Here is a 16,872-nt window from a genome sequence, read left to right as displayed (position 1 = left end):
TGGACGGCTCCATAGACACCAAATAAGTAAGTCCAGAGAAACAGGTTCTCCTGGAGGTGGGGGGCTCTGCAGCGAGACCCCCACTATTCACACCTTTTTCTAAAAGTTGAGGACACGGACAACAAACAATTTTTGTGAAATGAGATCAGCGTAGTTGTCACCTCCCACACCACCTGGAGGCGCAAACATCACAAATCTCAGCAGGGGGCAGCAGTGAGAGCAGGCTGTGTCTCCTTACCTGGGTCTATGAGAACCTCCTGAGCTCCTGGTCCCATGCAAAGAAGAAAAAAGGAAAGATAGATTAAGAGTGAGACGTCAAAGATCAGTAACAAACACATAACTGATCATCACCGATCTCCTGACCCTTATCCAGGATCCATTACTTTTGTCTAGATTGTAGCTGGATATCTAATAATCTGATGCACTTTATAGTCTTGTAGACACATTTAGTATAGAATCGGCTCTCCAGAATGGTGAGCTTGTGTTTATGCATCCAGTGTAGACAATGCTCTATGAGCTCTACAGCCTGGACTCCAGACTGATACATTGTACATAGCTAGTCATGCTCTCAGCTGTATCCAGTGTAGACAATGCTCTGTGAGCTCTACAGCCTGGACTCCAGACTGATACATTGTACATAGCTAGTCCTGCTCTCAGCTGTATCCAGTGTAGACAATGCTCTGTGAGCTGTAGACTGATACATTGTACACAGCTAGTCCTGCTCCCAGATATATCCAGTGTAGACAATGCTCTGTGAACTCTATAGACTGATACATTGTACATAGCCAGTCCTGCTCTCAGCTGTATCCAGTGTAGACAATGCTCTGTGAGCTGCAGACTGATACATTGTACACAGCTAGTCCTGCTCTCAGCTGTATCCAGTGTAGACAATGCTCTGTGAGCTGCAGACTGATACATTGTACATAGCTAGTCCTGCTCTCAGCTGTATCCAGTGTAGACAATGCTCTGTGAACTCTACAGCCTGGACTCCAGACTGATACATAGTATATAGCTAGTGCTGCTCTCAGCTGTATCCAGTGTAGAGTGTAACCCCTGCTCTCCCTGATCCCCATACCTGGTCTGTGCCTTTTACCAGCATCAGCGGACAGGGCAGCGCTCTGTGTGCGGCGGGCCCCCATCTTCCCTCCTGTCCCGGCTGGGTAGTGATGGATGACGGATGCCGAGCACAATCCCTCCAATGCGGCTGTAACAGCACAAGGGGAAACGTCTATTATAATGTGCCCTGTAACAGAGCGGCCGATCACTCCATCACATCACATGACTGACTATCGCCCAATCTGTGAGGGTCTTGGGGGTCCCTGAATCTGGTGGTACACATAACTCACATGTGGGGGAGCGATAAGAGTATATCCTAACCTGATATGTGTGTTTACAGCACGTGCATAGCACAGGAACCTCTGCTGGTCGTGCCTTAACCCCTTAAGGACCAGGCCAATTGTCACCTTTGCGTTTTCGTTTTTTCCTCCTCGCCTTCTAAGCCCCATAACTCTTATTTTTCCACCTACAGGGCCATGTGAGGGCTTGTTTTTTTCAGGAACAGGTGTACTTCGTAATTACTTATTTCAATCTGCCCTAAAATGAATAATGGAAGCCCAAAAATATCATTTATGGGGTGAATTGGGGTCAAAAAATGTGATTCCGCTAATTTTGGAGGGTTCCTTGTTTACGTAATGCACTTTATGGTATAACTGACATTTCTACTTTATTCTACAGGTCGGTCTGAACACGGCCATATGCAGGTTTACTAGGTTTTCTAACGTTTTACTATTTTTATTAGCAGTAAAACTTTTTTTTTTTTTTTTGCAGACTCCTATAGCGCTTTTATTTTTCCACCTACAGGGTCGTATGGGGCATCATTTTTTTCGACATGATCTCTAGTTTTTTTTTGTAACTTTTTTTCTATATCGTATTGATCACATTTTATTAATTTTTTTTATACATAAAAATTTTAAAAAAGCAACGCCTGTGTTTTTTTTACCGCTTTTTATTCACACAGGTGACTGTACAGGAACAAAATTGTTTTATTTTAATAGATCGGACGATTACGCACGCTACGGTATATTATATGTTAATTAAATTTATTATTTGTATGTGTTTTATGTACAAAATGGGATGGGGGGGGTGATTTTCACTTTTATTGGGGGAGGCCAGCAGCCAGTCCTCACCAGCTATGGGGCGAGCTCAGCTCAGGAGCACGCTCCATAGCCTGGTATCCCGGCAGGGTGTAGATTTACGCCCTCCTGCTTTAAAGTGTCACTGTCGTGAATTTTTTTTTTGCAGAAATCAATAGTCCAGGCGATTTTAAGAAACTTTGTAATTGGGTTTATTATCCGAAAAATGCATTTTTATCATGAAAAAGCAGTTTGAAGCTCTCCCCCCTGTCTTCATTGTTCTCCTATGGAGAGAGCTAAAGAAAAGACCAAAACAGGACAACAAAGAGTTAATCTACAAATCCCTCACGGGATATCTCCTGTGACAGTCACCAGTGACCTGTCTGAGCTCGGATTACAGCTGTCACCCAGCTCCGTGCCTGTAATCCTCTGTTATCTGCTTTCTGCTGCCGGCTAACTCCCTCCTTCCTCCTCCCCCCTCCCCTCTCCATAGAGCAGACAGGGGACGTCTCCTGCAACAAGTCACAATTTTCAGATTTTTCAGAGTGGATGAAAAAGAGGAAGGAGGGGGGGACCTGGGAAAAGGCTTTTTACATGCAGATAATGGCAGATTTGGCTAATAAACCCAATTACAAAGTTTCTTAAAATCGCCTGGACTATTGATTTCTGCAAAAAAAAAAAATACGACAGTGACTCTTTAAGGCCTAGGCAGTGGGGGCGTAAATGTACGCCCGTGGTCCTTAAGGGGGTAAAGGGGTTCCTTATGTCCATGGAAAGCGCCTCCCTTTCTCAGGTTGGGTGCGGGGAGTTGAGTTCAGTTCTAATTCATTGAACAGAGATGAACTGCAATACCACACACAGCCTGACAGCAGGGGTGGTGCTGTGTTTCTCTCATCCTATATAAAACCATCATCCTCTGTGATTCTATGACTCAGATGGTAAAGAAGCCAGAACCACCATGATTCTCCTACATGGACAGCCTGGAATATTCCGGAGCATCGACTATACATCGTCTCTTACCTCCCAGCCACACAAAGTCATTGACGGCTCGCAGCAGCTCTACAGCCATGTGGTAATGGATGAGGGCGTCCTGCAGCATCCCGGCCTGCAGACTGAGGTCCCCCACATGCTTCCTCATCCGTCCCTGACATCGCTTCTTATAATGCCTGAGCGAAGAGCGGGACAGGTTACATAGAGACTAGTGTCATAATACAGGATGTAACTCAGGATCAGCAATGTAATGTATGTACACAGTGACCACACCAGCAGAATAGTGAGTGCAGCTCTGGGGTATAATACAGGATGTAACTCAGGATCAGTAATGTATGTACACAGTGACCCCACCAGCAGAACAGTGAGCGCAGCTCTGGGGTATAATACAGGATGTAACTCAGGATCAGTAATGTAATGTATGTACACAGTGACCCCACCAGCAGAATAGTGAGTGCAGCTCTGGAGTATAATACAGGATGTAACTCAGGATCAGCAATGTAATGTATGTACGTACGCAGTGATCTCACCAGCAGAATAGTGAGTGCAGCTCTGGAGTATAATACAGGATGTAACTCAGGATCAGTAATGTAATGTATGTACACAGTGACCCCGCCAGCAGAATAGTGAGTGCAGCTCTGGAGTATAATACAGGATGTAACTCAGGATCAGTAATGTAATGTATGTACACAGTGACCCCGCCAGCAGAATAGTGAGTGCAGCTCTGGAGTATAATACAGGATGTAACTCAGGATCTGTGCACAAACCTGCTGTCTGGATCCAGGCCCACAAAGTCTTTCTTCTCAAATGGTACATACAGCAGGGGGATCTTCTCCCCGGACTTCTCGCTGGTCCTGTCCAGTCTTTTGCTCTCCAATACGGTGAATAAGAAGGACTGGATGAATTCCTCCACCCGTTTCTCTAGTGACTCGCAGTCCTCATAGCTGGGGTACAGGGCTACTTCAGGACGAGACTTATCTGCCAGCTCTTCCTTCAGACCAAACACAAAGAGACGGGAGTCGTACAATGTGGAGCTGTAAACTTCCTTGTTCTGCTCAAATTTCCGGAATATGGAGGACAGTTCGCTGGGGGCGCCGCACTCTGCCACACAGATGAGACCGACCACTTTCCGATGGGTCTGGAAGTCTCCCCAGTCGTTGTTCTCTACCGGATACTGATGGCGGTAACGGATGTACAAGGTGCGCTGGGAGCTGGCCACGTTCACCTGAGACACTGAGGAGATGCGTTTGTAGATCTTGAAGAAGTTCTCACTTTTCATGACCCCCACATACTGGACGACCACCAGGAGGGTCTGGTGGTCCTCGGCACATTGCATGTAGTCTGGGACACTCATTCTGACACGAGAAGACCCTGAGAAGATAAGACTAGAAGGATCAACACAGACATTGCTCCAAGCATCTAAAGGAGTATTCTCTTTTCTTGGTTAAAGGGGTACTCCGGCAAAAAGAATGTCACTGGCGTTTAAATTTTTTTTTTTTGCAGAAATCAATAGTACAGGTGATTTTAAGAAAATTAGTATTTGGTTTATTAGTCGAATAATGCATTTTTATCATTAAAAGGCAGTTTGAAGCTCTCCCCCCTGTCTTCATGGTTTTCTTATGGAGAGGGGAGGGGTGGAGGGAGATGAGGCACCAAAACAGGACAACAAAGAGTGTATTTACAGCTACATCACCGGGCTATCTCCTCTGAAGTCAGCACTGACCTCTCTGACCTCTGAACACTGGCTTTCACACAGGTCCCGCTGTGTAATCCTTTGTTCTCTGCTCTCTGCTGGAGACTAATTTGCCTCCTTCCTCCTCCCTCCTCCCCTCTCCATAGGTTACACAGGGCCCGACTGATGTAAAAGAGTCGAAATTTCCTGATAATGAGCAGTGGATTGATTTCTGCAAAAAAATGAAACAGTGACACTTTAATGAAAATGATCTTATAACAGAGCACCAGCGTGGACTAATAAGGGATCGGTCCTGTCAGACTAATCTGATCGGCTTCTATGAAGAGGTAAGTTATAGACTGGACATGGGGGAGGCTGTGGATGTTGTGTATCTGGACTTTTCAAAGGCATTTGATACTGTGCCGCATGAAAGGTTGGTCTACAAAATGAGGGTGCTGGGACTTGGGGAAAACAGCGTAGGCATTGATGGAACATATTCAGATTGGGTTTTAGTTATTAGTGGGGGACCACTTCTTTTTAATATTTTTATTAATGATCTTGTAGAGGGGCTACAGAGTAGAATCTCCATTTTTGCAGATGATACTAAACTGGGTAAAGTAATCACCACAGAGGAGGGTAATATCATATTACAGAGGGATTTGGAGAAGCTGGAGGCCTGGGCAGAGAAATGGCAAATGAAGTTTAATGTGGATAAATGTAAGGTTATGCACTTGGGCCGTAGAAATAATAAGTACAGTTATGTGCTAAATAATAAAACACTGGGTAAAACTACTTCCGAAAAGGACCTGGGGGTATTGGTGGACAGTAAACTCAACTTTAGTGATCAGTGCCAGGCAGCAGCTGCCAAGGCTAATAAAATAATGGGGTGCATCAAAAGAGGTATAGATGCTAAAGATGAGAACATAGTTTTACCTCTTTATAAATCACTGGTCAGACCACACATGGAATACTGTGTACAGTTTTGGGCACCGGTATATAAGAAGGACACAGCTGAACTGGAGCGGGTGCAGAGGAGGGCAACAAAGGTCATTAAGGGAATGGGTGGGTTACAGTACCAGGACAGGTTATCAAGCTTGGGGTTATTTACACTAGAAAAAAGACGTCTTAGGGGCGATCTGATCACAATGTACAAATATATAAATGGACAGTACAGAGATTTTTGTAGTAGTCTTTTTACTCCTAGGTCTGTAACCATGACAAGGGGGCATCCTCTACGTCTAGAGGAAAAGATTTCATCATCAGCATCGACGCGGGTTCTTTACTGTACGAGGGGTAAGACTGTGGGACACTCTGCCACATGATGGTGTCATGGCCGATTCAATAAATAAGTTCAAGGGAGGCCTGGATGCTTTTCTTGATAAATATAATATTACAAGTTATGGGCATTAGATTTCCGGTGATACGTTGATCCAGGGATTATTCTGATCGCCATTGGAGTCGGGAGGGAGTTTTCTCCCTGTGATGGGGCGGTTGTCGTCTGCCTCACAGGGGTTTTCGCCTTCCCTGGATCAACACAGTAGGATTCTCCTAGGTTGAACCTGATGGACTCTTGTCTTCTTTCAACCTTATTAACTATGTTACCATGTAAAACGCTATCATCTAGATGAGGATTCCCCAGAATGGAGCTCTGCCCATCATGCCTAGACAGCCACAGCCTGAGGAAGACTGATCTATACCTACACTATGGGGGGCCCCTAACTATACAGGACCACAGATGTCACAAGGTTGTAGCCTTTATTATACATGGCCCATGGCTGCCCCCTGCAGGGTCACACGGTGCATAGCAACTGAGGACTGGGCCCTCTGCAGCACTATAATGCCCTATTCCAAGGGCAGGGAACCTTGGCTCTCCAGCCGTTGCAAAACTACAACTCCCATCATGCCATGACAGCCAAAGCTGTAGCGTGAGAACAAGGTTCCCTACCCCAAGAATGATAGCCCCCTGGACAATGGCCATGCATGGTATGCTGATGAAGGGATGCAGCCATTATATATACAGAAGAAGGAGGAAATCCCTGAAGGAAAATTCCTATTGCGCTAGATATAAGGAATGCACATAAGATAAATGGAACCCTATGTATATGGCACAGTCAGGGGCCCCACAATGTAATGTAGATAGGATACAACAAGGCACCTGCACAGTAATAGAATAGAGGATATAGGGCCACCTATCAGCAGTGACAGGTGTCCGTGTCCTATAGAAAACCAGGATGATAATAATGTGCGGATTATGGAGGGAGAGAGGGGCCCCAGTGACGCCCCACACACCATGCACAGAGGGGATAAGAACAGCAGGGGGCAGCACACAGCAGCCGCCAATCACCCACCTGTCTCCCAGCTCCTCTCTCCCAACTCTGCTGCCACTTCCTGTTTCCTCAGGAGGAGGAGCCTCGAGGGCGCGCACACAACTCAGCTGAGAGGGGGGGTGTCGTTATAGAAACAGCGCCCATAAAACGACGACCTTCACCAACCGCGGTCACGTGTGTGAAAGCTATCGATTAATTAACCTGAAACGAGATACCTGTATTATTATAAACGAGAATCACATCATATATCTCGGCTCCCCCTCGGGGGCCTGAAAGGTTGGTACGTTCCACAGCGCGACGATTGGCGTAGAGCGTTTCGCTCCCAGCCTCTTTGTTTTGACGACTAGCCAATCAGATTTTAGCCGGGTGGACGCGTCACTAGTTACTAGGACTGAGAAGGCAGAAAGTTTTAATAGGCCGAATAAAGGAGCAGATGCCGCCATGGACGCTAGATGGCGCTGTAGGTCAATGCAGGAAGGAGAATGCGCCGAAATGCGTCAAAATTACTAAAAGATTATTCATTTTTAGGGTAGCTTCACACGGGCGGGCTCGCAGCGAGATTCTCGCTGCGAGCCCGGCAGGTCCTGGCAGTTCCCATAAACTACATACTTGCTGCGGACCGCAGCGAGTATGTAATTGTTCCGCGCTTAACTCCTTCTACTCCCGCCCGGCTCCCCCGCTGTAAGCAGCATACATTACCTGTCCTTGCTGCTCGGGTCCGGCGTCCTGCTCTCCCGTCCGGCCAATTAGTGTGTTGCCCAGCCGCAGCCACTGATTGGCCGGGCGGGAGAGCAGGACGCCGGACCCGAGCAGCAAGGACAGGTAATGTATGCTGCTTACAGCGGGGGAGCCGGCGGGAGTAGAAGGAGTTAAGCGCGGTACAATTACATACTCGCTGCGGTCCGCAGCAAGTATGTAGTTTATGGAAACTGACAGGACCTGCCGGGCTCGCAGCGAGAATCTCGCTGCGAGCCCGCCCGTGTGAAGCTACCCTCAGGGTATAAACCCACACACCGCATATGCAGCGTATTTACTGCTGCGATACGCAGCAAACTCGCAGCAAACTCGCAGCAAACTCGCAGCAGATTAGATCTAAATAACTGAACACAGCATCAAATCTGTACCAACAAATCTGCTGCGTATTTGTTGCATATCTGCTGCGTATATGGTGTGTGGGTTTATACCCTTAAAGTAAAACAAATGTTTTAAAAAAATTCCCATAATAAAAGTCTCCCTACTTTCTCATTTATTATATAAAAAGTACAAAAAAAATCAATATCATCCCACTGGGTCAATGGCAAAAAAAAATCGTCAGATCCTGTTTTTGAAAAAAAAAAAAAAAAATAAAAAGTTAAGAATTCGTATTTACCAATAAAAACTACAGATCAGGGCGCAACAAGACGAGCCCCCTCCCACTCTGTACATAAAATAATAATAATAGTAATAATAATAATAATAATAATGTTTATAGACAACTGGACTTAGCAAGTGCCAGAAATTTGTCATTTATTTCTTTTAAAAAGTCTCCAGTCTTCCAGTACTTATCAGCTATCGTATGTCCTGCAGGAAGTGGAGTATTCTTTCCAGTCTGACACAGTGCTCTCTGCTGCCACCTCTGTCCATGTCCGGAACTGTCCAGAGCAGCAGCAAATCCCCATAGAAAACCTCTCCTGCTCTGGACAGTTCCTGACATGGACAGAGGTGGCAGCAGAGAGCACTGTGTCAGACTAGAAAGAATACACCACTTCCTGCAGGACATACAGCAGCTGATAAGTACTGGAATATTGGAGTTTTTTTAGTAGAAGTAAAGTACAAATCTCCAGCACTGGCTGCGGCTGATTTGAAAGAAAAAAAAAGTCCCATAGTGACCCAGAGGGTGTGAGGAGAGTGGGATGGAGTCAGCATGGCCTGTGTTGGCTCTTGTGTAGCTGACTGTAATGAAGCGTTTTTTTTTATATTCTTTGCTGATGTTATTTTCAGTGGATTTCACATACGATCCTTCATCACATCACATTCCCCGCCCACATAGGGGGGAAAAAATTCACGCAAAATAATGTCTGTGCTGCACCGTGATCTCCGGGCAGTCCAAGCGTCAGCCAGGGATTTATGCTGTGGATTGTCTGTAGAATCCAGGCAGGATCTGTATACTGCATACCTAACCATATGAATATACCCTAGTCACCAGTCGTGGCCATTACCCTCTTATATCATCATCTACTATCTAACTAGTCCACCAAAGCAGTTTATGCAAACAAAACAGAAACTTTAGCCCTCCGACATGTTTCTCCACAGCACAGCTTCTTCAGGAGGCCTCTTAGCTCTGTAAAATTCTAAATCTCTCTAGTAGTAGAGAACAGCACACGTTATGTACAATGTATCAGTCTGGGGTCCAGGCTATAGAGCTCACAGAGCATTGTCTACACTGGATACAGCTGGGAGCAGGACTAGCTATGTACAATGTATCAGTCTGCAGCTCACAGAGCATTGTCTACATTGGATAAAGCTGAGAGCAGGACTAGCTATGTACAATGTATCAGTCTGGAGCTCACAGAGCATTGTCTACACTGGATACAGCTGAGAGCAGGACTAGCTATGTACAATGTATCAGTCTGGAGCTCACAGAGCATTGTCTACACTGGATACAGCTGAGAGCAGGACTAGCTATGTACAATGTATCAGTCTGGAGCTCACAGAGCATTGTCTACGCTGGATACAGCTGAGAGCAGGACTAGCTATGTACAATGTATCAGTCTGGAGCTCACAGAGCATTGTCTACACTGGATACAGCTGAGAGCAGGACTAGCTATGTACAATGTATCAGTCTGGAGCTCACAGAGCATTGTCTACACTGGATACAGCTGAGAGCAGGAATAGCTGTGTACAATGTATCAGTCTGGGGTCCAAGCTGTAGAGCTCACAGAGCATTGTCAATAGACTGGATACAAATGAGTACAAATTAGATGTCACAGGAAGCAGCAGGTGTCCTAAAAAGAGCCGTGTATGTATGGGACATTTATGGTCCCTTACTTACGACCGGACTGTGTGATTTACAGGACATCCCTCAGCAGGTGCAGCCGCACTCAGTGGCCTTTGTTCTTAAAGGGAACCTATAACCCCCTGTGCTGGGGCAGAGCCTGGCCGACCCCCCCGGTGCAGACCCATATACTTACCACTTCCACAAAGTCCCGGTCCCGTCGCAGAGAAATCCCCGTCCGAAGCTGTGCGCGCGCTCATCAGAAATGAGTCCGACGCCCATAAAGAATGACGGCTCCAGTTATTCTCTATGGACGTCAGACTCATCTCTGGTGAGCGAGCGCACAGCTTCGGACGGGGATTTCTCTGCGACGGGACCGGGCAGAGGGGGCAGCAGAGAGCACTGTGTCAGACTGGAGAGAATACATGAATTTCTGCAAGACATACAGCAGCTGATAAGTACTGGAAGACTGGAGATTTTTAAATAAAAGTAAATTACATATTCATATAACTTTCTGAACCCAGTTGATTTGAAAGAAAAATATATTTGCTGGAGTAGCCCTTGGATCTTGCCGGGAATGAGATCCTGAGTCACCTGGGTGGTCCCTGTTGTTTTTGTTTCTCTGAAAAAAAAAAATATATATATATTAAAAATATTATTTTTATTGTGGAATTGTAGAAAAAAATATATAAAAAAAAAAATAAATAAAAAAAACATAAATTTGGTCTTGATACTGCATGATGAGTGGCATAAAATCAATAAAAGTTAATAGTCACACAGGCCTCATAGTGCTGCCAATAATAACAGCAACTTCTCTCGCAAAAACAACAAGGTTTATATGGAGATGTTGGTGGAAAATTAAAAACTTGCAATGACTTGAAAAACTAAGAAAACTAAAAAATCATCACTGGACAGGAAACATTAGATTAGTGGGGGCTGTGGGGGCCTCCTGGTTCCCTGAATTCCACATTGCAGTGTAGCTGTGGTCATGTCCCTTACTGCAGCCCTCCCACCTATTTATTATTTTATTTATTATTGAAGCCAAAGCCAGAAAGGGATGTGAGAAGAAACCTCAGCATTTCCTTTATGACCTGTTCCCTGTTTATAATATGTTCCTGGCTTTGGCTTTGAAAATCTGTCTTTGTAAAAGGACCCTTACTCACCCATGGGGCATTCCTAATGTGCGGTTTACATAGAGGGGAATGGAGAGGGCACAGAGGGGGCATAATTATTTGTGGGGTATTACTGATGTGTGGTAGACATATAGGGGGCAATATAAATGGGGGCAGAGGGGGCCATTATAAATGTCTGGGGGTCACAGAGGGGTTATTATAAATGTTTGTGGGTTACAGAGGGGGCATTATAAATGTCGGGACAGAGAAGGGGCATTATAAATGGGGGCAGAGGGGACATTATAAATGGCTAGGGTCACAGAGGGGGCATTATGAATGTCTTGGGGGCATAGAGGGGGCATTATATGTGTCTGGGGACACATAGGGGGCATTATAAATGTCTTGGAGGCAGTGGGGGCATAATAAATGTCTGGGGGCATAGAGGGGGCATTATACATGTATGGGGGCACATAGGGGGCATTATAAATGTCTGGGGGCATAATACATGTATGGGTGTGCACAGTGGGGGCATAATAAATGTCTGGGGGCATAGAGGGGGCATTATACATGTATGGGGGCACATAGGGGGCATTATAAATGTCTGGGGGCATAATACATGTATGGGTGTGCACAGTGGGGGCATAATAAATGTCTGGGGGCATAGAGGGGGCATTATACATGTATGGGGGCACATAGGGGGCATTATAAATGTCTGGGGGCATAAGGGGGGCATTATACATGTATGGGGGAGGGAGCTAGTAATATAAGGTACAGGGGATTCTTCAGAAAGGAATAATGAGAGAAATTATCATTGCGGTCTGGTCCAGATGGAAAAGATGTGGAAGGTGACCACCTCCAGGCAGAGAAGATGCCCCCTGTAGTGACTGGATGTAACTGCACTGTAATCACTGATACAGTCTCCAGGGCACCTGGTTGGGTAATTTTACTTGGGTGGTTTTTTTTACATTCACCATACTGCGTGCCCCTCTTTGTCTGTAACCTATAGCAACTAGATTACAGCTATGATTTCCCATAAGTCCGCTGGAAAACTAAAGCTTCTGCCCGATTGGTTGCCTCAGGCCACAAACCCATTGTACATATGCTAGGTCTATTATGTCCCCAATACAAAAGAGCAAACAGCTAGACTGTACAAAGAACTACAACTCCCATGATCCCTCGCTGTAATGGCCGCCTCCCAGCCTTGTGTGGCGCTCCGGCAGCTGCTTACTGCCCCTGCTGGTAGCTCTGGACTCTGAGTCCTGCCGGGCCAGGATCCTATGGGGCCCCAGGTCTTCTAGAAACGGAGCCCAAGCGCCACTCCCGCCGCGAAGGATCGTGGGAGATGTAGTTCGGGCCGCTGCACGCTGTCTGTGTTGTTTTGAATACATAAAGCTTTATTGTTTCCGCTCACACAGGGGAGATGGCGGGGACTGAGAGCCGGCTGGTGTCTCTGCCTTTGTCCCGGATCAAACTGATCATGAAGAGTTCCCCCGATGTGTCCAGCATCAACCAGGACGCGCTGCTCATCACCGCCAAAGCTACGGTAACGTGACGTCACAGGAGGGGGCAGGGAGTGACGCCATGGGGCAGGTGACGTCACTGGGAAGATGCAGGATAGGGGTGACTGGGGAAGGGATAATACAGGAGTGGGGCAGTATATGGCATCTCTACATCTAATCCACAAAATCCAGGATGCAACTGTAACAAACCATCAGCTGTGGGGGGAGTAGGCCTGCATGGATGTTACTATTCACTGACAGCAAGCAGAGCTCTAGCTAACACATGAAATGGCTTCTACAGTGAATGAAGGGATTGGAGTCCCTCAGCAGCCTGTATTCACTCCTTCTCTTGTTTTTATGCGTCCGTCTCTCCCCTCCGGCAGGAGCTGTTCGTGAAATACCTGGCGATGTACTCATATAAACACGGTACCGGCAAAGAGACCAACACCCTGACATACGACGACCTGTCACACACCGCAGAGGAGTCCGAGACTTTCCAGTTTCTTTCTGGTAACTTATATCCTGTAATATACCCCAGAGCTGCACTCACTATTCTGCTGGTGGGGTCACTGTGTACATACATTACATTACTGATCCTGAGTTACATCCTGTATTATACTCCAGAGCTGCACTCACTATTCTGCTGCTGAGGTCACTGTGTACATACATTACTGATCCTGAGTTACATCCTGTTTTATACCCCAGAGCTGCACTCACTTTTCTGCTGGTGGGGTCACTGTGTACATACATTACTGATCCTGAGCTACATCCTGTATTATACTCCAGAGCTGCACTCACTATTCTGCTGGTGGGGTCACTGTGTACATACATTACATTACTGATCCTGAGTTACATCCTGTTTTATACCCCAGAGCTGCACTCACTATTCTGCTGGTGGGGTCACTGTGTACATACATTACATTACTGATCCTGAGTTACATCCTGTATTATACTCCAGAGCTGCACTCACTATTCTGCTGGTGGGGTCACTGTGTATATGCATTACATTACTGATCCTGAGTTATATCCTGTATTATACTCCAGAGCTGCACTCACTATTCTGCTGGTGGGGTCACTGTGTACATACATTACATTACTTATCATGTACTGATCCTGAGTTATATCCTGTATTATACTCCAGAGCTGCACTCACTATTCTGCTGGTGGGGTCACTATGTACATACATTACTGATCCTGAGCTACATCCTGTATTATACTCCAGAGCTGCACTCACTATTCTGCTGGTGGGGTCACTGTGTACATATATTACATTACTGATCCTGAGTTACATCCTGTATTATACTCCAGAGCTGCACTCACTATTCTGCTGGTGGGGTCACTGTGTACATACATTACATTACTGATCCTGAGTTATATCCTGTACTGATCCTGAGTTACATCATATACTCATTGTTTCTTTCTCAGATATTTTGCCCAAGAAAATCCTGGCCAGTGATTACATAAAGATGTTGGTGAAGGAAGAAGAAGGCATCCATGATGACCTCGAGGATGAGGAGGAGGAGGAAGAAGGGGAGGAGGAAGATGAGGAAGAGGAGGAGGAGGAAGAAGAAGAACAAGAGGAGGAGGATGAAGATGATGAGGAGGAAGAAGAGAGTGATGACTCTGATGCAGAAGATAAGGATTACCAGCAGGATGATAATGAGGATGATGATGATGAGGAAGAGGAAGATGATTAACATTGTGGACGGTTTAGAGACTTTTCTTCATTGTAGATTTATTTTTGTACTTTTTTATAATGTTTCCTTCTTTCTCCCAATAAATTTCTTTATAGACGTCTTCTGTGGGACGTTCTTGGACTACTCGGCAGTGAGTGTTTTTTTGTATACAGCTCCTCTGCAGAGCTATGTGTCTGTGTAAGGCTGGGTTTACATATATAAGTTGCCATCAGTTTTTCTATCCTTCTTTTCATTAAAAACCATCAGTTCCCATCAGTTCCCATCAGTTGCTCTCATCAGTTGACATTTTTTTTCCAAGTATGTTTTCCTGTCCTTTTCAATGGGATTTGCGGTGGAGCGCACAGGGGGGGCTATATACTAATTGGGGGAGCTCACAGGGGGCTATATACTACAAGGGCAGGGCGCACAGGGGGGCTATATGGGAGGGGGAGAGCGCACAGGGGGCTTATTGGGAGGGGGAGAGCGCACAGGGGGGCTAATTGGGAGGGGGAGAACGCACATGGGGGGCTATATACTACTGGGGGAGAGCACACAGCAGGGCTATATACTACTGGGGGAGAGTGCACAGGGAAGCTAAATACTACTGGGAGGGCAACAGGGGGGCCATATACTACTGGAGGAGCAACAGGGGGGGCGATATAGTACTGGGGGCACAAGGGGGGGGACTATAGGGGAGGGATATGTTTATTTCTTTACACTGTGCTGCTATTAGCTTGAACGCCGAATGCCAGAGCTGAACGGCATGCGTCCTGCCCAGCGAGGCATCCGGCGCTATACTCGATTGAATTGGTGCGGCACTGGAGCGGCGGCCCGCCAGGACGCTGCAAGATGTGTCCTAACGCACCGACGGTCCGGCGATGCAGCGGCACTATTTCACCACCACACATTTTGAACGATCCCATTGAAAAGTTCAATGATGCGTTTCCCTCCGGCGCTTTTCTCCTGTGCCGGAGGGAAATGCCGCTGCACCGCCAGACATATGTAAACCCGGCCTAAGAAGATTGGCCTATATGGGGTCTCGGAGGCGGGGCTTCTGGCATGTCAATTCTATGCGTGGAGAGCAGCTGGAGGGTAGGCGTGTGAGCCCTTCCATAGACAAACTATGGGCCCCCAAGGTAGGTGGGATTCTGCCACATTTACTCAGTGTGAACATACCCTTAGGGTACTATTACACGGAATGATAATCGTCCCTATCCGGCCGATTATCGTTCCATGTAATAAACCGTAATAAATCGTTGTCTGTAAATAAGACTTGTGGCTCCTCAAATATAATGGCACAAAACATGTTTTTGTTTACTAAAAAGGGATTTTATTGGATAAAAAAAAGGCTAAAAAAAAAATGATGGATGTGGAAAATGCGTTGCGTAAATAATAAAACTTGGTGGCCTGGAGGCCCTCACAGGGTTAAGGTGATGTGTGCGCAGTGTAAGGATCCATTGTAGGTGTGTGGGCTCCCGGCAGGCGGTCTCAGGGGCCCCGTGGCCTCCTCATTGTTCCTGACACTATTGATAATCACCTCTGGTCTTTGTCTTCTCTTCACATGTTGATTCTTTTGGAGCCGTGACTCAATAATACAATAAACAACGGAGGCTTACCTGCTAATCTACAGACAATAGAAGGAGAGGAGTAACATGTGACTGCAGAGTCAGACTACAACTGGTTTGTAGTCTGTAGCCATGGAGACACATAGGTCAGCATGGGAGCTGTATACACAAAGTAGGGCCCGATCAATGATGTAAACGAGCGCCGATCTGCTAGATCGCCGGTCGTTTACTGGGCCTATTCCACGGCCCGATGATCGTTACCGATGTCCTTGCAGCCCTTGCAGTATACATTATCTAGCAGGGCTTCTCCTCCGCTCCGTCTTCCTCCCCGGGTCCCGCGGCGCATTCCGCCAATTATCGCTCCATGGAATAGACCCCTTAGTTGTACATCTATATATTTTAATTTAAGAGTACGCTCAGATTGGCCAGTGGGGGAGCCAACAAGTTCCCCAGTGGCCCCTAAGACCCTGGACTTCCATCACTGATGGCTGTTTACACAGGTATCAGGTATCCTGTTAGGTGTGAATAGTCTTGTGGAGGAGGTGTAATGGTGGGGGGAAGGTGTTGTTGGCGCACCCTGTGTCCTCTCATACCTGTGGATAGATATTTGGATGTATCTAAGCATTGTCGTCATCCCATTTTTTACCCTCGATAGTGGCTGTTTCCCCTAGTGCAGAAGTAGACTGTCAGCAGGACAATGCACCATCCATAAGGGTCATATCATGTAGTCATGGACTGGCTTCAGTAAGTTGTGCCCGCCATCCTGATCTTCAGAGTCCCCAGATCCTAAGCCGATAGATAGATAGATAGATAGATAGATAGATAGATAGATAGATAGATAGATAGATAGATAGATAATACAGTGGTACCTTGGTTTAAGAGTAACTTGGTTTAAGAGCATTTTGGTTTAAGAGCTTACAGTTTT

At 46.3% G+C, this 16,872-nt stretch overlaps 2 protein-coding genes across 7 annotated transcripts in view; one reads left to right on the top strand and one right to left on the bottom strand.

Annotated features, from left to right (window-relative positions):
• Positions 1-7,426, bottom strand: part of TRAPPC9 (trafficking protein particle complex subunit 9) — a 348,662-nt gene extending 341,236 nt beyond the window's left edge. For 4 of the 6 annotated variants that reach the window (XM_069957051.1, XM_069957054.1, XM_069957055.1 and 1 more), the window contains exons 1-5: positions 7,143-7,224; positions 3,890-4,493; positions 3,153-3,298; positions 1,076-1,204; positions 239-265 (exon numbers count right to left, since the gene is read on the bottom strand). In XM_069957051.1, coding sequence (XP_069813152.1) covers positions 239-265; positions 1,076-1,204; positions 3,153-3,298; positions 3,890-4,476 — 889 coding nt within the window. In that variant the 5' untranslated portion in view covers positions 4,477-4,493; positions 7,143-7,224. Of the gene's footprint in view, positions 1-238; positions 266-1,075; positions 1,205-3,152; positions 3,299-3,889; positions 4,494-4,845; positions 4,975-7,142; positions 7,225-7,336 lie in introns of those variants that run through there. The other 2 variants (XM_069957053.1, XM_069957052.1) reach the window with 2 other exon arrangements.
• Positions 7,427-12,468: 5,042 nt separating this feature from the next.
• Positions 12,469-14,526, top strand: CHRAC1 (chromatin accessibility complex subunit 1). Its single transcript, XM_069959808.1, has 3 exons — positions 12,469-12,750; positions 13,090-13,216; positions 14,132-14,526. Exons 1-3 carry the CDS (start codon positions 12,628-12,630, stop codon positions 14,401-14,403), a joined length of 522 nt encoding a protein of 173 aa, XP_069815909.1. The 5' UTR covers positions 12,469-12,627; the 3' UTR covers positions 14,404-14,526.
• Positions 14,527-16,872: the final 2,346 nt, after the last annotated feature.

Source organism: Dendropsophus ebraccatus, chromosome 2 (assembly GCF_027789765.1).
Source record: "Dendropsophus ebraccatus isolate aDenEbr1 chromosome 2, aDenEbr1.pat, whole genome shotgun sequence".
Classification (NCBI taxonomy): domain Eukaryota; kingdom Metazoa; phylum Chordata; class Amphibia; order Anura; family Hylidae; genus Dendropsophus; species Dendropsophus ebraccatus.
This window is presented reverse-complemented; position numbering and strand designations above follow the sequence as displayed.